The following is a 21,707-nucleotide window of genomic DNA, read 5'->3' as shown; positions in this document are numbered from 1 at the left end:
AAAGCATAACATTTAGTGTTCTGGAAAACTACAATAAATAATTTCACTGTGTCCCTCTCCCTTCTTTCTTTTAAGCCCTAATTTAGCAACTGCTGTTCAGTTAATCAGGCCTCAGTACATTCATACTGCATTTAAGAGAATATTGTAATCTGAGAATGTGCTTTGCTTTACATTTAATCAAAAGTGATAGGATTTAATAGGATTCTGCCTTATTGTAAATGTGAAGAGTCCTCTAAACTGAGTGGACTCGCAGTGTGCGTACATCTGAACTACTTCAGCGGCGTTTTACGTGTTGTTCTGAGCTGTGCAGTGTCATTATGGTGCTGGTCTTGATTCTGGTTTTTTAAATATGTAGTACCAAAATGCTGTTGACTTCTCACAGAAAACAGTTTTTCACTATAACGTTACTAAATGAAAGCTACTTCTTGGCTAGTTGTCTGCAGTGTTTGCTACAGTATGCACATGAACAAGTATTGTGACTGCTATGCTCGGGCATCTATATTCACACCTTTTTTTTCCTTTCTTTTTTATTTTTTTAAATCGCCTGGTGTTAGTGGACCTATTGGACCTGAACACAACCAGTGAAGTTTTCAAACAGCACAAGTTGAGTCAAAATGACCAGCTGATCGGTGTCCAGGATGTGATCAGCTGTCTCACCACCATCTACAGCGGACTTGAAGAGAAACACAAAGATATGGTGAATGTTCCTCTCTGTGTAGACATGTGTCTTAACTGGCTACTCAATGTATATGATAGGTAAGTAACAAGTCTTTATTCACAGTGTGTATTACAGGAATTTAACGTAGTATTAACAAAGCATAAACCAGGGAGACAGAATTCCTAATTTTTGTACATGTGACTTATCAAAAATGCTAGATTTACAGGAATGTTGTGTATTTTTTCTGAGTTACTTTCTTGAGGAAGTGTCCATGATAATAGAATAATGATAAAGCCTTAAGAAGTTCTTCAACAAAAAGTTGTATCTTTTGATATTTTTGACTCAGTAATAAAAGTGCAGTTGCTTGCGATGAGGTGTTTCTTATGCTGTCCTGCTTAGATATGCTGAACTAATTGCTTTTATACTACTGCCAAAGAAACAGTGAAAGGATTTCAAGAAATGTGTATGTGAGTAGAGAAATGGATACGCCGCTTTAGCAGTGTTCCTACTGTAAATGTTCCAAATTGCCAGGATTGTTTGCCATTTGTACCAGATCCCATTTCTGCCACAGGTGGGGATGCCTTTGTTATTTATTTTACACTTAGTTACTTACATGCCATAATCCTGGCTGAGCTCCCTGTCCTGAATCCTCTGTCAAGTGCTGGTTGTTCTGATCTCAGCACTAAAGCCTGTCTGATTCTGGAGGGTCAGCCGTGCCCTGGTCCTGGCCCAGGTCCTGCCTTGTGCCAGTGCTGGGTGCTGGTGCAGTGTGACCCACCTGCCCTGCTCCTGGCAGCAAAGCTGTATTTCCCCGGTGGATTGTGAGTTTGCCTCAAGAATGTTTCAGGATGCTTACAGTAAGAACTTGTGGGTTTATTTAAATGCACGTCACTATTTCCAGAGAGAGCCCTGAGCCTCAGAGGACATGAAAATGTCCACTCCCGCAGCCCTTTGTGGGTTTGGCCAGTCCTTTCTGAGCTCCCAGACACTTCTTGCTTCTGCCGAATGTCAAACTCTTACCTCTCTGCCCTGCCCCACACCAGGGCTGACAGAGCCTGCATGACCTACACTCAGCATGTTTTTATTTCGTTGTGATTTTGAGTCATGGGTTTGTTCATTTTTCTCAGTGGTGTTTAATATTCTCATCTCCCTTCTGTAGTAAAAACTGGGAAAAGGCTTGGTTTCCATCAGCTCCTCCGTTCCCTATGATGTATCTTTCTACGTAGCTTGAGCAAAGGCATTTCAGGACTCTTCTGGAGCTGAGCAAAGACACTCTAGTGCAATATATGGGGTGGTCGCTTCAGTGTGTCTAACTGAATGTAGGCTTTAGGTCAGTTATACACAGAGTTACAAATCAGCATTTCTAAGTTGCATGAGGTTAGTTACCAAATTTCTTTCCTTTCTCCCCATTTGAAGATGGAAAGAGCAAAAATAGTTCTTGAATAATGATAGAAATTCTTATAGCTGGCTTTGCAAAAGAGCTGTTAGCTGTTGATGTATGCATTATCTTCACTATGTTCGCTCACTCAATCAGTGCCAAGTTCTAACAGCTCATAGCTTTTTGCCTTTTTCCCCCACAGAGGATTACACGCCAGTACTCCTATACTTTGTGGATATTTTATTTTATTTAAACTATTGCGGTAGGGAAGAGAGTACATACGACCTTTTATCATTTATGTGCTGACTACCTATTATGCTTTGGCATTCGAATATTGCTGTTTAATGTTGTGACATTTCTGTTAGTTGAACTCCTCTTCATTACTGCTGGAAAATTGGAGAGCCCATCAAATAATGACTGGGACTTCTTCCTGCAATTATTTTTATTTTGCAGAGCTCTGTGTTGTGGGTGAATAAACATACCACTTGCAAACAGAGCAGTAGATCAAGTGGGTTGCTTGACTTAAATGTTATTGGCTGTTTAGAATAAGAGACTTAATAATGTCAGAGAATTTTTTGTAGTTTCTGGTTGGGGTTTTTTTTTATCAGATTGATCACAAATCCATTATATTTTTTTCAGCTTACCTTTGCTTCCTAACTTCAGTTAGAAGTCAGTTGTTTAATCTGTCCATATTTAAAATGCACATAGTAAGCAACAAACCTTGCTTTCGGTAACATTTCCTGTTGCTCCCCTTTCCCCTGGATTATTATGTTGAAAGCTTTAGCGTAGATAGTTCTTCAAGCTGATGAAAGACTTTAATCTTCAGTCAAACGTTGAAAAATGAAGGTTTTCTGAGATAAAATTACCTTTTACAGTGTGTTTCCTTGCTCCTGTTTCAAATCCTCTCCAGGAAAAAAAAAAATGCTGAAAGAACAGGCTGTTTTTTGGGTTTTGTTTTTTAAATTGGCCTTTAGGAAAGAGCTAATTTGTGTCTTGGCATTTCCATTGTTTATTGCATTGGTGTTATACATATACAACATTTCAAGCCGTTAAACTGCCTACAGAAAGCATCTGTTAGTCGCATGCTATTAACCTGAGATTTAATTACTGATTCACAGATTGATGGCAAACTGCATAGTTCTTCAGACTTATCTACAGATGTCTTTGGCCCTTAGAAAGAGCCAATTTATTTTTAGAAAAAGTCTGTTGTGTTCTGGTATTTTCTGACACATCAGGAATGATTCATTCTTCAAGCTGAGTAGAGGAGAGAAACATTAAATTTACTCAGTGACTTTTACTTCTTCAAGGACTCAAAGGTTGTTCCAGGCAGCAACATCTGCCCTATAAACATTTTCCAAACTTAAAGTTCCTTCTTTTGGTTAGTCCAGAGATTATTTTTTTTAATAAAATTAAAAATAAATGCATTGCATTTTTCAAGGAGAGATGTGAAGGAAATTGTTTGCTCTATGAAATCATTTGGCCAGGCCTGTGTTTAAATCATCCAAAAGCAATAGCCGGTGGTTATTGTTCTGGACTGTATGCTGTCAAATTTGCTCAGATCTCCAAGCGTCATTTATACGAAATGGACTAATAACTTTCAGTACTAATGGAATAGCTTAACACCCCTTGAAATGAGTTGTTTCAGATATTTTAAATTCTGTCATACATAATATAGAATACATGTACTCATTGTGGGCGATGACTCATTATTTCAGTCAGAATTACCCATAAAGAAACTTTTACGTGCACTGTTTTTAATGTCTTGCAATGTTTACCTGACTTGTATTTCAACTTTTAAATTTTTGGGGTTTTTTTTTTTTGATGATAGAATACTTTTGATAATGCCCTCTTTTGAATTGAATTTCTTTGGTGCATTAGTCTAGGAAGGGTATCTGTGGTATGGCACTTCTGCTAACATTTTCCACTTGGTCAATGTTGTCTTTCATGATCATTCCCTATGGCCCAGTCTTCCCCTGAAAAGTTACAACTTTGGTATTTATTGTAGCACTCATATACCTGGCGAATTCTAACACCAGGCTGAGTTAATATCCTAGGCCTTACCAGCCTGTTAAATTTCAGTGAAATCTGAACTTCTGAGGAAGGAGAAAGATGAGAGACCTGCTCAGTCAGCCTTAACTTTATGCCCTGGTTTTGACGGTAGCTGATGGACGTTTTCTGCATGCATTCCGGATGCATTCCCGGTGCTGATGATAGCTGTCTGGATTCCTGGAGGACTCCTGGGAGCAGCTTAGCAGGCTGTGATAGTAGTAAGAAGTGCTCTAGGAAGGACATGGCCCTCTATAGGGCAGGAAAATGAGCTCCTTTGTCTGACCTCTCTGTGGTTGATCAAGGAGAGGCATCTGTGGGGACCTTCAGAGATCTAATGGGCTGCCTTCTGTGGCTGGGTTATGGAGATAACCGATAGCTGCGGTCCTTGGTAGTCCTGAGTCGCAGTGTCAGTGCTGACCAGGCTTGAGAGCTCTTTGACAGGAGAAGTCTGAACTGAAGTGGGCTCATCTTCTTTCTTCTCCAGTTTTCCTTGCTAGTGCCTGATGCTTTGATGCTATTGCCCCCCATCCCCGAGGGACATGGGGTTCCTATGGACTTGATATTGCTTGTTTTCTGTTGATTTGACAGTGATGCTTATTGTGTATTCCTGTTTGCAGTCTCTTGTACTTAATCGTGTCCTCTGTCTGGCAGCTTCTTGTTGTCTGGCTAACTCCTGGGTCCAGCTGTGCCCATCACTGTTTGCCCCTTTGGCATTCACATACTTAGGTAAAATGCTTATATGTTATGTCTGGCTATGCCATCATAATGCTACAGAATACTTGCATACCACTGTTGGTAAACAATAGTTTTGTAGCTTATATTCAACAATCTAGTATTAATTATATCACGCTTAGTACATTTATAATTTATAGGTGTTGCAGGCCTCTGTTTTGACTATAGTGTAGACTGTGTTTGCCTGTCAAAGAACTTAGGGGTCCTAACTCTCTGTTAGGATGTTACTTGGAGAAAGGAATAAAGTTTGCATATGACGGTTGCATGATTATGGAAAGGTTTTTTTAAGTTTGCTAAACTCATTTTCCTGGAAAGACATACCTTCAGATAATTTTAACCCTGCCTTAATATCTGCCATTGAATTTCCAAAGTGTTTGAGCAGAAAGAAATGTTAGGTTTAGGATTTAGCACGATGTTTTGCAGCCGAGCTGTTCCTGTGGCCGAGTAGTGCTAAACTGTGTTCTGTGATTCCCAAGTGCTACCCACAGCTTGTGCCTGATGTAGTGAGGTTGGGATCGTGGTTGTTTCACTGGTTTGGAGTTCAGTTGTTCCCCTGGCTCCTCTTCTGCATCCTTTAGTTCCAGTATCTCCTCTAGTGAGATATAGGATAAAAGTTTCTGCCTTCTCTTCTGATATTACAGCCATTTCTAGCTTACCCTTTTTTTTTAATATAATTTCCTTATGTTATTATACAGCAGTGACAGTCATCAGTTTTTATATATAAAGTAGCTTTTTGGTATTCTCTGCAGCTGTGCTGGATCTCTGAAACAGCTGAATGGTTGCTCTCTGCTTGGATGGAGAATCCAAAGTATGCCACAAAATTGTATGTGCTCCAATCCCAATTCAGCCTCTCTACCCGTGCAATGTGGTACTCTCCCATGCCCTTGACCAAATGATCTAGTTACCTGATTCCCTACTAAACTAGTCCTCTCTGTAGTATATGCTTTCAACGCATTCTCCTACCGTGCCTGGAAATGATGTGTACCTTTTTTTTAACGCCTATTTTGGCAGATGTAAAAGTTGAATTACTTCTGGCTTCTGTGCCACCTCCTGACTGGCAGTGGATGAAGGTGCAACGGGAGGATCATACCTGAGGCATATAGGCCAGAGTCGGCCTGGTCCGTACGTAGAGACAGCGGAATCACCTACAAAACTAAGGATTTCTTTATTTCCTCCTTCCCCTCACCTCTCTTTCCTCTCCCCTTCCCCATTAAAACAGTAAAATTCCAGCTCATTTAGGGAAGGAGAAGAATGTCAGCATCGTACTATAAGGGCAATGAATCGTTAAGACTTTGTATTGCCTTGGGAAAGAGGGCTCAGATATATCCAGAGGAACAAATGGACTTCAGTGAACAAGACGGGCACTTCTGACAAGCAGCTGTAATGCTTTTGCCATTTTTCACTTGAAGATAGGTCAGAAGTCAATAATGTGCCATTTTTATGCTGCCTTTCACTCTTGTATTGATGGAGAAAGGACAACTTTGTTCTAAAGCAGTTAATAGAGGTATAACGGTTCAGACTTCCCTTCATCAGGATCGGAGCAAAAAATATCTGAGCTGCTCAAAGTGCTCATATCAATTGATTTTTGTAATGACAAGCATGCTTGTATTGCTGTAGTGAATCTGAATAGTGTGCTGGCACTTAATTCTAAATACTTGACCCATAAATTTTGTATGAATTCAAGCATTATAAAGTTTCCTGAACCTTCCCACCGTAAGGCCCTGATTTTCAGACGTTTGTGCACATAGCACAATTGGATGGTTGTGCTGCCATTCAGAGGCACCTTGACAGGCTGGAGAAAGGCGACAACAGGAATCTCATGAAGTTCAGTGAAGGGAAATGTCGAGTCCTCTCCCTAAGGAGGAATAACCCCATACACCACTACAGACTGGAGGATGACTGGCTGGAAAGCAGATTTGCAGGAAAGGCCCTGGGGGTCCTGCTAGATACCAGGTTGACCGTGAGCCAGCAACATAGCTTGTGAGGAAGCAGGCCAACAGTCTCCTGGGTTGCATTAGGAAAAGCCTTCCCAACAAGTCGAGGGAGGTGATCCTTCCCCTCTGCTTGGCACTGGTGAGACACGTCTGGAGCGCTGGGTCCAGTTCTGGGCTCCCCAGGACAAAAGAGATATGGACAAACTGGAGTGAGTCCAGTGAAGTACCATGAAGATGATTAAGAACTTGGAGTATCTGATGTGTCAGGAGAGGCTCAGAGAGCTGGGACTTTTCAACCCGGAGAAGAGACGTTTCAGGGGGATCTTATCAATGTGTATAAATACCTGATGGGAGCAGTAGAGAAGATGGAGCAAGGCTCTTTTGGTGGTGCCTAGTGACAGGACAAGAGGCGGTAGGCATAAACACAGGGAATTCTGCATAAACATACAAGAAAAATATTATTTGTTAATGTGAGGGTGATCAAACAGTGGCACAGGTTGCCCAGAGCAGCTGTGCAGTCTCCATCCTTGAAGATATTCAAAACCTGACTGGATATGATCCAGGCAAACCTGCTCTATCTGACTGAGCAGGGGCATTGGTCTTGGACGATCTCCAGAGGTCCCTCCCACCCTCAGTGGTTTTGTGACTCTCTAAGCTGGGCAGACTTCAACCGTTGAATTGGAAGCGACAATGCTACAAAGTCTATAGGTTTTGGGGGGGAGGTTTTGTTTGATTTTGGTGTGGTGGGGTTTTGATTTATGTTGTTTTGGGGTTTTTTACTGTATTTGTTTCCAAGAAAATAACTAGGGGGAGATAGGCTGCTCTTTAGAAAAATGTAATATTGCAGGCTTTGTAATTCATTTTGTAATTTGTTGAGAAAATGCTTTTTGTGTGAAGGAAGTTTTTCACAGTCCCTACAGCAGTCTGCTGAAATCTGGAGAAGTCTGAAGCTTCCGCATATGTGCCCTGACCTTTTAGCTGCAAAGTTTCTCTGCCTTTAATAAGTAAATGCTCTAGTCAGTCCTGAGTTAAACCAAACCCAAATGAATGTTCAGCTTTGTTTTTCTGTTGAATACAAAGTTAAAACACAGACAACCCTACACAGGAAAGAATGGGGAAAGAACTTTACCAAGGTTGCAAAACGAACCATTTACACGTTAAGGTATGCCAGAATGATGTAGTGTCTGTGATTGAAAGAGGTAATTCGAAGCTAAGCTTGAGTGTGTAAAATAGGTGGCACTTTTATAACATTCTGGAAAATTGGGTCCTGATTTTCAAACGAGGCAGTAAAAGTAATGGATGTTTTTGATTAATTTGGCAATAATTTCTCTGTACCAGCTTGTGGAATGAAGAAGATAATGCTGTCTAGTCTCACTAGATGAGGTGATGGTTGTGAAGACAAATGCACTATTACTTGTAAGGTGCTAATATACGGAGACCCCAGGAGTAAATTAATAATTTTGTATTCAGCACAACGTTTGTGAAATAAATCAGACAGCAGACCATATGTTGAATGGATAGGACAGAAAGAGATATCTAATAACCACTCCAGAAGTAATTAAAGGATACATCACTTCTGCATGACAGAAGGGACCAAAGTAATGTTTGGGTGATATTAATTTTAGTATTATCTTATTTGCTGGTGAAGGACCCAGTTAACCTTAAATGCAGGGATTTGTGTATAATATATACAGTTTGACTACTATTCTCTTTTTTTCTTTTTGCTATGTCTCATCTGGACAAATTGCATCATGTTTTCCAGTCTTTGAAAGAAGAAATCATCAGATCTTTTAAGCATAAGTTTCTGCACTGATCTTTTGAACTTTAAAATTGTCCTTTTCCATGTACCCTGGGTTTATTGCTTTAGTATTTTTTTTCAACAGTGTTGTCTTGCAGGTTTAAAATCACTTGCTTTGATACCCACTTACCCATTCTCAAGTTGCTTAAGGTTTGACGTGTGTTTTCTGGGTTTTTGGGCATTCATTATTTTTCTCACAAGATAAGCCTGAAGTCACATTGCTTAAAAAGAACAGCAGCTCTACGTCATTTAATTACTGTGTGTGGTTGGCTGTTTATGTCCTGGTACACATTTTTTAAACATAAAAGGAAAAAAATGAAATTAAAAAAATGAATGGATTACTGTCAAATGAAAACTTGGTTTTATTTTGCAGTCCTTGTGTTCCACACTGAGTAATAGGCTTTCCTGCTGTGTGCTTGTGTATTTTTTTTTCTGTGTATATCGCATTATTAAATCACATTGAGAGCTTTACAGAGTTAAATGACTTCCCTTTTGGAGTAATCGAATTGTTTTGACATGTAAACCACTTAGAAGGTGAGCTGAGCTTTTGTAAGGGAAGCATTCTTAATGTGATTCGTAGTGTTAATTTGTTTTGAGATTTGAAGTGTATTTGAAACAGAACTCACCAATACCTTTGCATTTTTGAATAGGCTTGAGTTGGAATTAAATAAAATTAAACTGTATTAAATCATCTTATCTTTATAATTTCAGTGGCCGAACTGGAAAAATTCGAGTGCAGTCCCTGAAAATTGGCTTGATGTCTCTTTCTACGGGCCTTCTGGAAGAGAAGTACAGATGTAAGGAAGAATGTATTTTATAAAATGTTTACTTTGTGTAATTAAGCCATGTAGAATAACAACACACATTGTAGCAAAATTTGTAGTAAAACATTTCCAATCCTGTAGCAAGACAATTTTCTTCTAAGTAAAACAGAAATGTTGTTTTCATTATCATCAGTGACAATGGAGAAAGCAGGATTTATATCCTGACTGGAGAGTATTGATGTCAATTATGCATCGTTATAACGCACAGTGTTGCACTCCCCAAAAGCAAAGGAGAATGTAGCCGTGTGGAAGCTAGACAAGTATTTTATCTGACTGATTCTGTTCTCTTTTGTGCGTGTGTATGTTTTGTTTAGGGAAAATCAAGCAAGTCAGTGTTGATTGCAACAGATTGGTATGTCTGATAAAGCAAGGCAATACATCAAAATCCAGCAATTGTATTTTGTGGTCTATGACAAAGATGATCTGAACTCTGAAAATAGTTTTCCAGTATGTGTGCTTTCTGCCAGAATCATGCAATGAAAGTTTAAATTATGATGATTTAAGTAATCTCACAAGCTTGACAAATACTGAGTAGTGTAAAAATATTTCATAAAAGTAATTGCAAGAGCAGAAAAAAATTAACTTTGTGGTAAAACCCCCTGATAAATAGAGAACAAGAGATTAAGCGCTATACAAGAGCATCCTAGGTGATGGATGGTTATATATTATGCACATCATCTTAAAATTGCTCCTTGTTCCTTGACACATTTCGGAAACACATGTAAAATGTATAGAGGCTGTGTTCGCCATGTACCATTGGACCTCCGCAACAATTGCTGCTTTCCTTAGAAGCGTTTGTAGGTAGTCTTATAACCTTGGTTATTAACATTGAGCAAAATGTCAGCCACTGAGTGCAAAAGGAGAATGTAAAACCCAGCTGGAATGAACACAAAGAATTCACTTCCATTTCTTCTGTAATTTGTACCAACCACAGAATTTAAAAATATTTCTGAGATTAACTCAGTGTTTAAGGTATTTTCAGGAGAGATTCATCTTGTGAGTAAATATTAATGTACACAGCTACAAAGTTCATAAAGCAAGGATTGTTGGCAGAAACATGTTAAAAATTTTAGCTGAAAGTTTTAACAATTAAAAAACAATTCACAAAGAAATGTGTTAAGAAAGCACTTAAGAAATATTATCTGTACCGCAGACAGACCTATTAATTCAGTGCTTTACTGTGACTCTCAAGTAGGTACAAGCAGTATCTTTCTTCCCACTGTCTGTATCTGGAACAATTTGCTTGATCAATTTTTTTCTGTTGTTACAGTCGTCCTAGAACATCCACTTATACTGCAGGGCTTGACACCTGCCTTAGGAAAAGGGAATCAGTAAAGGGAAAGGATATGGAAGCAGACATGGTTATCTGGGAAGCAAATGTGATTAATGTTAAGCCCGAGTTGTCTTGCTGGCTGCTGCTCTTGCTTTAAGCTATTTCAGACGGCCAGCTGTGAGTCGTGGTAATTTGTAGTCTCAGTTCAGAGCAAACGTGCTTCTGTCTCCAACCAGGTCTCGACTCAGCCATGCCAGTCTCTTGCCTTCCTTTCCTGATTTCTTATACCTGGGGATCGAGAGCTCCTGTGCTCTATGGAAAGCATCCTTCCCTAGTGATAACATATAAATCAGTAAATATTAGGGGAGCAATGTGGTAATGATGGATTAGAACAAAAAGCTGCTCCTAGGTAAAACAGGAGCTGCCATGTACAGTTTCATCATGAGATGCCCTAAGAAGCCATGTACTTTCATTCATTTGGCCTTACTTTTCTCATTTGTATAGTTATGGATCGAGAAATTGTGGTCAAAGTAATCAAGATTAGATGAGGGTAAACTATTGTAAATGGGACAGTGGCCATCTGTAACCATGACTGGATTACAGACGTTGTAAAGCTCGAGCGGCAGCATTACTGAATAAAAAGAGGTGTACACGGAAATGAAATGAGCCGGTGCCTCTTGTCGGTGTTGCAGATCTCTTCAAGGAGGTGTCAGGCCCCACAGAAATGTGCGACCAGAGGCAGCTGGGCCTGCTGCTTCACGACGCGATCCAGATCCCGCGGCAGCTTGGGGAAGTGGCAGCCTTCGGTGGCAGCAACATTGAACCCAGCGTGCGCAGCTGCTTCCAACAGGTAAGAGAACAAAGACCTTCATGTGAAAAAAAAACTCTCTCTGAAGTCTTAAGATTCACTTTTACATGGTGTAAAAAGAAGCGAGGCGTTTAAAAACATCCATGAGTTTTTGAACAGAAATGAATATGCCCCTGCAACTAAATGTGGGAAGTTACTGTGAAAATGCAGCTGTAAAAGATGGTTTATTGTTTAGGAGAGGATCAAACAAATTACGTTTTGCAAAAAGAATATATAAATCTTTGTGGTTTTGACAATATTGGCTGCTCTAAAAGCTGTTAAAAAATTTTGCAGCAGCCAATTATCCTGCTTTGCATCGTTCAAAGCAACCTGAGACTGTGAGAACAGCGTGCTTTTCCCTGCTGGAACAAGACACAATCTCAACAGAACAAGAGAATGATGTTGATAGTAATTTTTGACCTTCTGCATCAGGAAATTATTTAGCATTATTTTACTGACAAAAGAGCTTGCAGCTGCACGAAACTTTAAGCATAGTCATTTATATATCGTGAGCCTTTATGCAGCGGATCAGAACATGGAATAAAGCTGTCTTAAAGCCTGCTGTTCAGCTCCACGCTACATGCAGGGGGTTAATGAAGCTGCAAGGAGCATCTGTCTGTAAAGAAGATGAGAATTAAAAAGAGGATGTCCTAATGGAACATAACCTAACTCAGACTTTGTCAAGGATGCCTAAGGCTCCGACTGTTTGCTAGTGATAACTATACTGCTTCAGTCTATTATTTCTTTGAAAGTAGCTGCTTTGAGCATTGTCAGAAATTGTATATGGATTAAAAATTCACTATGGCATATATAAAACTCTAGTGACTTTAATATTTCTGGTTTTATTGAATCAAACATTAAATATTATAGTGAACTTTTAAAGCATTTTTCTTCTGCCATTCTTTCGTAGACATTTCTACATTTTCATCCAGTGCTTTGAAAAATTCAGGTGTGCTAGCTTTTTCAGAACAATTAGGTTCATTTCTGGACTCTGAGATGATTGGAAATGGAAGAGTGTTTGTCCAGATCATGAATAATTTGGTAGCTACTTATGGAAGTTGGTTTGACCAATTAACCATGTAAAATTTCCCCTGAGGTTTTAACATTGCTGCTTCAGACAATAAGGGATGATACTTGACATATCTATCAGTGGCCTTGAGTGGTTCAAGACATACTGAAATACATTATTCATTTGTTAGTGGCAGACTTTTTCTGTCACAGAGGAACGATCTTTGTGTCCCTCAAGGATCTGCCCCATCTCCCATGCTGTTCCGTTATCAGTACTAGCAAAGTAGTGTTTAAATAGCCTGTACTGATGATGAGCTTGCATTCCTCACATGAATAACTCAAGTTCAGTCTCTGGTTGATACGACAGCATAGAGAAAGTGTGCAGCTGCACGACAGTTATCTCAGCCTAGTGAAAACAAGTATTTTGCTGGTGGGGAAAGCACGTTATTCTTCCTTTTTCATGCTGCTCCTTCTTACTGGCAAAACTCGACTTGGACTATGAAAAGTTAAGAAGCCTAGTGTTGCTTCTCGTCATGCGTTACCATTAAAAAATAACTTTCATTTTAAGTTGTGTTCTGTTCCTTCCAGTGAGCTGAGCGAGACAACCTCTGTTCTTATTGCTGACAAAGTTGATGAATATAATACCTTTACAGCTAGGCTCCTCTGGTGGTTACAACTGAAAGAGAACGTGGAAGCATGTTTGCTTGCTTCTTAAAACAATCATGCTATAATACTTCAGCTCTGCTGCATTCTTGCAGTGATTGCCCATAAGTGGCAGATTTAATTCTCTCTCATTATTTATTTAGTTACCTGTTTGTTTATTTCTGTGTTTGTTTAATGTGCTAACTTGAAAGAATACCATGGGCTCAAAATACAATTAAAAACATTGCATGAGTCTCATGGCAATTAGTAGACACACGCAAGCGCTACTGACTTCTAGCGATCTGACATCAACTTTAACTCGAAAGACAACCATGTCCTTAGTGTGCCTGAACTGCAGAACATGCATCCCTTTCATGCTGCCGCCTTTCTCAAGTCATTTCAGTTCAAAGGCGGCTTTGCTATGAACTCCATTGCTCCTCTACTATGTACTCCATCTTTGTTGCTATCTGTCTACTCTACCACAGCTGTTTAGTCTTCTGTATTCTTACTGACTAACTTGTTTTCTTTATTTGCATTTTAATCGAGGTTATTTCTTGTATCCTGTAACTGGTTTTACATTAACCTGGCATGGAAAAGATTGACACAGGTTGTTTTTTTTTTTTATTAATTCTAAGGAAAATCTGCTTGTGTGTGTTGGTTTGTTTTTTGGTTTGGGTTTTTTTAAATTGGATATGGGTTGTTTTTTCTCTCCACAGAACCACAATAAGCCAGAAATAACTGTAAAGCAATTTATAGATTGGATGCGCTTAGAGCCACAGTCTATGGTATGGCTACCAGTTCTACACCGCGTGGCAGCTGCAGAAACGGCAAAACATCAGGCCAAGTGCAACATCTGTAAAGAGTGTCCAATTGTTGGCTTTAGGTAAGAGGAGGGGAGTTGGGTGCAAGGCTTCTCTGAAAATATCCACACTTTCAAGTCTTCCCACAAGTACAATTATTTGTTTGTGTTTCCACCGCTTTCCTGCTTTAAGATGGGACCTGCCACCCATGATGAGGCCACAGTCAGGCCTGAGCCAGTGCATTTCTGGCTCCCGCAGTACCGTGGTTAGAGACCTGATGATCCCATCACTGCCAGGTGTGCAGGGCAGGCTGTCATCTGCGGGTTTGGCACAATAGGTAGCAAATAAAGTATAAGTGCACCCCAAGTATGAATGCACCCCATGTGTTCTGTAAGCACAAGACCAAAACGAGCTGATGAGTAAGAAAAAATATGGGCTGGCTGCTCTCCTGCAGAAGGCTTGGGAAACTAACTTATGATTAAACACCCCTTCAACAGCAGTCTTTCCTTGCTCATCACGAACATTGATAGGTTACTGTGATGAGACTTGCACAGTTCCCGTCTAAAGCACTGAACAGAATCTAACTTCTCTCTGTTCAAAGGAAGCTGTGAATTCTACAAGAAAAAATGACACCAGGGATATTCTCCATGTTATCCTCCTAAATTGTATGATTCTACTATGAATTATCATCATGGGGCATGAGATAGTTGATACCCATAGCAAGTACTGTTACAATTAACATGCATTTGTGAATTGATTGCTCCAGGGTACAAAATGACGCAAAAAAGAAAAATAAAAGTAGGGACTAGAGCTAAACATAACTGGCTTTTTTCCTCTGCTGCGGTGATGAAGTCGAGTGTACTATTTAGGAACGATATAAAGCTGTCTGTCTTATAAGTGATTCTAAGACTTTTCTTCAGGTACCTAGGCAGATGAGTAATTTTTGTTTCCCATGCTTTCTGTTTCTCCTTCTTTCTGTTGTTTTAAAAGACGACAGTAATATGAATCCCGAGGTCAGATTCAGCTCACCTAGCTTTAGGCGCACTGCCTTTAGTCAGCTTTACAAGATTAAATTAGCAACTCTCCTCTTTTACTATAGATATGCAGGTACTTCAAAAAGTAATTAATCTGATCAAACTCTGTTGCTTGTTTTAAGAGGAGATGAAATTCCTCTAGATCTTCCTGTTTTTCTTAATTAATGCTTGAGGGAGCATAGAGTGACAAAGCTCCAGCTCACATCTCTTTTAGATGCCTAAGTTGGGGCTGATGACTCTTGTCTGTACTGAAATACTTTGTGTGGAGAAGGAGGGCATAGAGATAGAAATAAAGAGAAAGGAAGACAACAGAATGGCTCATTTTAAATAATTTCTACAATGAAATTAGAGATCTGCAACAACAAAAGCATCTAGCAGCTAAGCAGAAGGTAGATGTGACCATTTAATACACAGGCTCTGAGTAAAGATTATAAACAGTTGCATCAGCATCCTTGAAAGTGAACCTTTACATTTATAGACACATATTCTCTTGCAAAACAAAACATAAAACTCAGCAGGGGAAACATGTGGATTGGTACTGAAAACTGCTCTCAGGAAGCAATTTAATTTAAACTTTAACTATTCAGTAGCTATTCAATTTGGTTCAGTTAGCTCATTTTAGTTTCATACAAATGATACAACTTCATCCAGTCAGAACAACCATACTGTAAAAAACAGTGGGCAGAATCTGGAATTGACTTGTTGCTTTAGTCAGCTTCAGTTTAAAAAAAACCCAAACAATAAAAAAAATAAAATGGAATTGTGATCCTGGTGGCTACATTACAGGAGATACTATGTAAGTCCGTTACCTTGTTTATACCTGCACATGCTCTTAAAAAAAAAATAATTAAATAAATCAATGTAATTTTTAAACTTAATTTCATATTATTTTTTATAATTCATGAATTCTCAGGTTTTATTTTCTGAAACGTGTTTAGAATTTTTGAGCATCAAAATGATGTACAAACATTTGAGCTAACTGGTAAATGTAAAAACATATAAAAGTAAACCAGTCTGGTTTGTAAATGTTTTTCTGTGATACCATCTGAACACCAGAGAGAAGAAAAGAGGAACTAAAGCAATATAGTTTTAAGTCAGTTTGAACTTTAAAATTGCAAACGCTTTGTCCTCCATCAATGAAGCTGACGTCAGTAAGGTTTTCTGCTTCAAAGCACCGGATGATGGACGTTGGCTCTCTATGTGGCTATAGGAGGCCGGAATTTCTTTTACATAGGCAACGAGGTGAGCTGTGTAGTGTCGGCCGGTTGTGTGAAGTGGACAGAGGGGGCTGCGGGTGTCCTGTGCCTCGTGCAGCTGCTGCAGCGGCACCAGTGCCCCGGGGCCATGGAGCTGAGGAGCCTTGGCCGTGCCACCTCCTGCCCACGCACACCCACCCGCTTCAAGGGCCATCCTAAGCTAATCCCCACAAACTCATCGTGTCCTCGCGTCGCCGCTGCTGAAAAGCAGACGGCAGCAGCTCAGAGAATAATTTGCCTCGTGAGGCGTAATAACAAGTAAATATTAGAACTGAACTTAGGAAGCTCTAATCGCTCTGTTTAATGTCCCCATAGGTACCGGAGCTTAAAACATTTCAACTACGACGTCTGTCAGAGCTGTTTCTTTTCTGGCCGTACAGCAAAGGGGCATAAATTGCATTACCCAATGGTGGAGTATTGTATACCCGTGAGTACCAATTTACTGACTGTTCCTAAGGGATTGTTTTTGCATTATTTGAGGTCTGAATTTTTTTCATAGACTTTTGTCACCGAGGTGTTCTGCCAGGATTTCTTTTTTGTATGTTTAGTAGGGCCTGTCTGCCTACCTTTCTCTTCGGAAGTCATCAGGGACTTTGCTGGTGCTGATGATTTTATGTGGGTGGTTTTTGGATTCTGTAGAAATGGGTAGAAGTATCCACCTCTGAGAGAACTTGAGCTTCACTTTTGTTTTGTAAAAAACAGAGCTGGAATATTAAATATAATTGCAGTACTTGTATACTTGCACGTGCACAAACACACACACTACAAGGGCGCAAACATGTCAGAGGAAAGGGACTCACTTTACTATTGCTATACCATACTAAAGAATATTTAGTATCTTTAGTATCCGTGTTTTTAAAGGTGTGGGATCTTTGCTTTCAGGTCCAATATTTTGCTTGCTTCATGAAAACATGGTTGGAAATGTGTCGTGTTTCATTCCGCTGAGTAATTATTGTTTACAGGGATATTTAAAAATTGGTGTGTAGCTGGAGAAAAAAATAAACAGAATTGACAGTTTCTAACCAAAAATGGTGTGAGAGGTTTGCCTGCAATAGCTGACAAAAATTAGTTTTACAACACAATATTTTCCTAATGAAATTTCAAACAGAAGTTTCTAAGAGACCTTCTTAAATGGAGGAGTGGGTAAATTCCTTTGTACAAATACCGTGTTCACTTATTTTTATCTGATAGTTGTTTTCATTCTTAAGAGTTTTAACTCAGTCACAAATAAATTAATAGGATAATTGGAATGTAGTTTAAACAACAGTGGTGAAAGGTATGTATGTTCAGAAAAACAACTTCAGACCAGAATGTAACTAGAGCTGATGAAATAGAGCTGTTTTCCAATAGTGTTACAAGGTTCTGTGGGTTCTTTTGTTAGCAAAAAATCATTGAGTTATTTGACTGTCTTTTGCTCTAGTATTTGGGCTTATTACCTGTGTTTTCCCTCTCTTTTTCATCCAATGTGTCTCCTGTAACAGAATTCGAATTCTATTAAGTAGTGTTTTCACTTCATTATGATCAGAAGAAACCATCAGTTAGGTTAATTTATTTTCATTAATTCTATAACCTAATGTTAGGATTAGATTGATAAATTGGCACGCCAGGCTATATGAAATTTTTTGAAGCAGGTTTGTTGTTTTTCAGCCAGTTCTAATGCTTGTTATATTCTGACACTGGTTTTTTCTTTCTGCCTCCTCTTTTCAGAGGTCATTTTCTGGTTTTGTTTTATACTGGGTTTGTGGTGTGGCATAGGCCCAGTTTTGCCTATAGTCACATCACTGTTGAAACCCTCAGGATCTGGAGGTCTACAGTGTTTTCTTTCCTTTATTAGACATCATTAAAAATATGGTGATACTGATTGTTTACTTGCCTCCTTAGCCAGCATAACGCAAACAATCCAAACATGTTTGAGATGTATTTTTCTTCCAAATCTGCTCACATTTCACTGGTTCGTATTTATTCTCCTCAGTCAGTACACAGTCATGTTAGTCTGTCCAAGGAACTGTGTCAGGCTGTTGTACCAAATAAAGAATATACCAGAGGAAAAGTTTGGCAGCTTGGTAGACGTTTATTTCTGCAGTGTGTAGGTACTGAAACTTCCATTCCTTGGCTTTGGGACAGCGTTCCATCTGCTGCGGTTACGGCGGTGTGAGAACCAGCAGCCCGTTGGGCTGCTGCACGTTCCTTGTTTGGATGATGCAGTGACTGTGAGCCCTCCCTGAATTTACCTGCATTAAAATTTTAGGGGTTCAAACACCTCTTAATCCCAAATTTGCTCAGTTTTTTGTTACTTGGTAAAGCCACATGTGAGAAACTCTTAGCAACATCAGTTTGATTATCTGCAATTTTTATTGCTCGTCTGATCTGCGTTACAGAGTTTGCAACTGCATATATTTTACATACATTAAAGTGCATAGGTGAACAGGGAAGTATTTTTATGTTTTGACACCAGAGAATAAAATCAGAGCAGAGTTTGCCTGATCTGCTTCTAGGCTTCTTTGCAGTATGCAATGGAAAAGATTTACAAAACTGGAAAGTCTTTCACTGTTTTCCCTGTGGATATTCGTCCACTTTGCCATCCTTTTATGTTAACAGGCTTCTCTCCCAAAGCAAAGGGTACAGAAATACAACTCGTAGTTGTCTACAGAGCTTGGGCTGTTGCAAATCTTCAGCTAACGCAGGAGGTGAATGGCCACTTTTTCTTTACTGCAGTTGCAAGAAGAAATGCTTAATAGTAACTGCTACATGTGATGGGGACCGTTCTGTTTGAGTACTCAGTATAGTCTGTAAGCACATAGACTTTAAAGGCATACTGTATACTATTGTTTCTTCCTGCAGATCTCTTTATTGCCATTTTCACCTTGTATTTTATGCCTGCGTGTTTTGCTTGTATCCCTGCTTTTGTAGCTGAAGTTAACTGAATAGTATTACCAAAGCAGTGCTGCCATTATTCCTGTGATTATTTTCAGTTAAATTGATTTTTAAAAGCACTTGCATCAAATTTAATTCTGTTCTAAAGAACACAGTTAATTTCACGTGGGGTGAGGGATGGGGCTAAGCACTTGTCAGGTTTGGAAGGGGCTGCATCAGTGGGGACCAGTGAAAAAGCTGCTGGGAGGAATGGGAGTTGCTGATTGTAACTTGTAAATTTAGAGCTGAAGAATCTTGTGGCTAATTTTTGTGCTAGGCTTGCCCTGCGGTAGTAAGGAGGCGACTGAGTCAGTCTGTGAGTTTATTACTTCAGGCACTAATTGTTCTTATCAGGCCTGCTTCTGCCCGTGCCTTTGAACAGTGCCCGTACAAGGGCCGTCACTTCACCTCTGGGGTTTTTTGACTCTGGAATGACAGAGAGAGTGGCAGAATCCTGTAGGAAGAGATCTGGTAACTTGAGAAACTGCTCATGAAGAACTTGGCCGTTGCAGCAGAGAGCGGTTTAGCACATACTGCTCCCATCTCGTGGTAAAGCTTCCCAGTGGAGGTATAGAATGGGAGGCAGCGAGTATTTTGTGGGACTTTGTGAATATAGAGGGCTGTGTTAGTGCTTTGTTTTTTAAACAAAGCCATTACTGTTGGCTAGTTTTTTTCAGGAGAGCCATTACAAGGTTTTTCTGTCTGTGGGGAGAGGCACAAGCTTCATGTGTATGAGCATACTGTCAAGATTGCTTTCAATGACTAAGAGTATCCCCTTGGATCTGGCAAACTGATTTGCCTTTTTTTACTTTCTGAAAAATTAAAGTTTTGTGTTTTGTAAGACTGCTTATAAAAGTTTAGCTTAGGACTTGAACCAGTTTCAGTTTTTCTCTAATTTATAAAGTAACTGGTAAATCTAGTGTGTTTATTGCTGGGAATTTGAAGCCTTAATGTTTTTTCCAGTAGAAGAGAATTTGTAGATGCACTGCCGTTGCTATCGTTCCATATTTCAGGACACTAAAAAGGCAATTTTAACATCAGTAACATTTTGAAGTTCTTCCTTGCATCCTTTTTCAGGACAGGAGCAGCACCATTATCTCAAAGCTGTTTAGCAATGCTCAATTTAATGTCTTTTACCTTTTTAAGACAACATCTGGGGAAGATGTACGGGACTTCACGAAGGTGCTGAAGAATAAATTCCGGTCAAAGAAGTATTTTGCAAAGCATCCCCGACTTGGCTACCTGCCTGTGCAAACAGTATTGGAGGGTGACAACCTAGAGACGTAAGTCTGATTATAGAGTAATGCTCCTGGGGTCACTGGCCTATTCCATCAAAAACAAAAAATTGAAACCTGAAAAATAATCAACAGCAGTTGTTAGAGCCTTGTGCTGTATTATTTTATATTCATATAAAATAATTATTTGCAGATCTTGCCTCTTTTTGAAAAAGTAACAGATTTTATACTTTGATTTTTTTGTAAGCATTTTATCATAAAGCCATGGACTCTAGCAGGTAATGTTGGAGGGGGCTGAATGGCTGTTCTAGAACACTTTTATAACTTTGGGGAGACTGGGCTTTTGGAACTGCACTGCTTATTTGATCATGTCACAGTCCCTGGAGTTCGAAATCTCTGAGCTAATTAGGTTCCTACACGCTTCAGAAATGTACGTGATAATGAAGGAGCGCACCCTCGGTGTCTCCACAGTATTACTTATGGTGCTGGCAGAAATACTCCACTTTATTTACTTGGTAGCTGTCAGCAAAGGACACTTAAAAGAGCAAAATTAAGATGTGTTGACATGGCGCTCGAAGTAGTTTCATGGATTGACTCTCCTTGACATCCTGGAGTCTGCCACACTACTGTATCGTCAGAACACTGCACCGCTTAGCTAGCAATGGCGAAGGTGAAGCTTCACATGTATGTTCTGCTCGCATGCAACAGCTCAGTGCCATTGTCCACACTCGTGTTTTCATGACTGGGAGACTGTGCATTTTATTTACAATATGCAAACAAAACCCGCTCATTAGCGGTTTAAGAAATAGGAGGAGGTAATCTGAAAACTGGCATTACTGATCGCCTGGCTTCTAAGGAAGCAACACACATTCAAACGTTGTAATGTTACTCACCAGGGCAGTCTTCAGCTGCCACCAACACAGGAAAGCAAAGTTGCTTTGATGTGAATGAAAGCTTACCAATGGTGCCAGAAATTGGAATGTCAAAACTGTAATCACAGGTCAGGATAAAGCTCTCTTGGTCCAGTCATGTGGGAAATGTACAGAGAAATTGCCAGCATCATGCTGAGGAAAGTGTTGGTGTTGGTTCTCTCCCCTGCAGGTGGCAAAACTCAGTAATACATTCCTTTAAATAAAAAAAGAAAGAAAATAAAAAATCCTAAATAGTTACTAAAGTGTCAGAATCATAGAATCATTTAGGATGGAAAAGACCTTTAAGATCATTGAGTCCAACTGTTAACCTAGCACGGCCAACCCCACCACTAAACCATGTCCCTAAGCACCACATCTACACGTCTTTTAAACACCTCCAGGGATGGGGACTCCA

At 39.6% G+C, this 21,707-nt stretch overlaps 1 protein-coding gene across 1 annotated transcript in view; it reads left to right on the top strand.

Moving 5' to 3' along the window:
• Nucleotides 1-20,433, top strand: part of LOC104156417 (utrophin-like) — a gene marked incomplete at its 5' end in the record, with an annotated part of 48,598 nt that extends 28,165 nt beyond the window's left edge. Inside the window, 6 exons of the mRNA XM_009696329.1 lie at nt 555-756; nt 9,261-9,346; nt 11,339-11,496; nt 13,860-14,026; nt 16,549-16,660; nt 20,293-20,433. Coding sequence (XP_009694631.1) covers nt 555-756; nt 9,261-9,346; nt 11,339-11,496; nt 13,860-14,026; nt 16,549-16,660; nt 20,293-20,433 — 866 coding nt within the window. The remainder of the gene's footprint in view (nt 1-554; nt 757-9,260; nt 9,347-11,338; nt 11,497-13,859; nt 14,027-16,548; nt 16,661-20,292) is intronic.
• Nucleotides 20,434-21,707: the final 1,274 nt, after the last annotated feature.

This window comes from Cariama cristata, unplaced genomic scaffold (genome assembly GCF_000690535.1).
Source record: "Cariama cristata isolate BGI_N322 unplaced genomic scaffold, ASM69053v1 scaffold653, whole genome shotgun sequence".
NCBI classification, from domain to species: Eukaryota; Metazoa; Chordata; class Aves; order Cariamiformes; family Cariamidae; genus Cariama; species Cariama cristata.
This window is presented reverse-complemented; position numbering and strand designations above follow the sequence as displayed.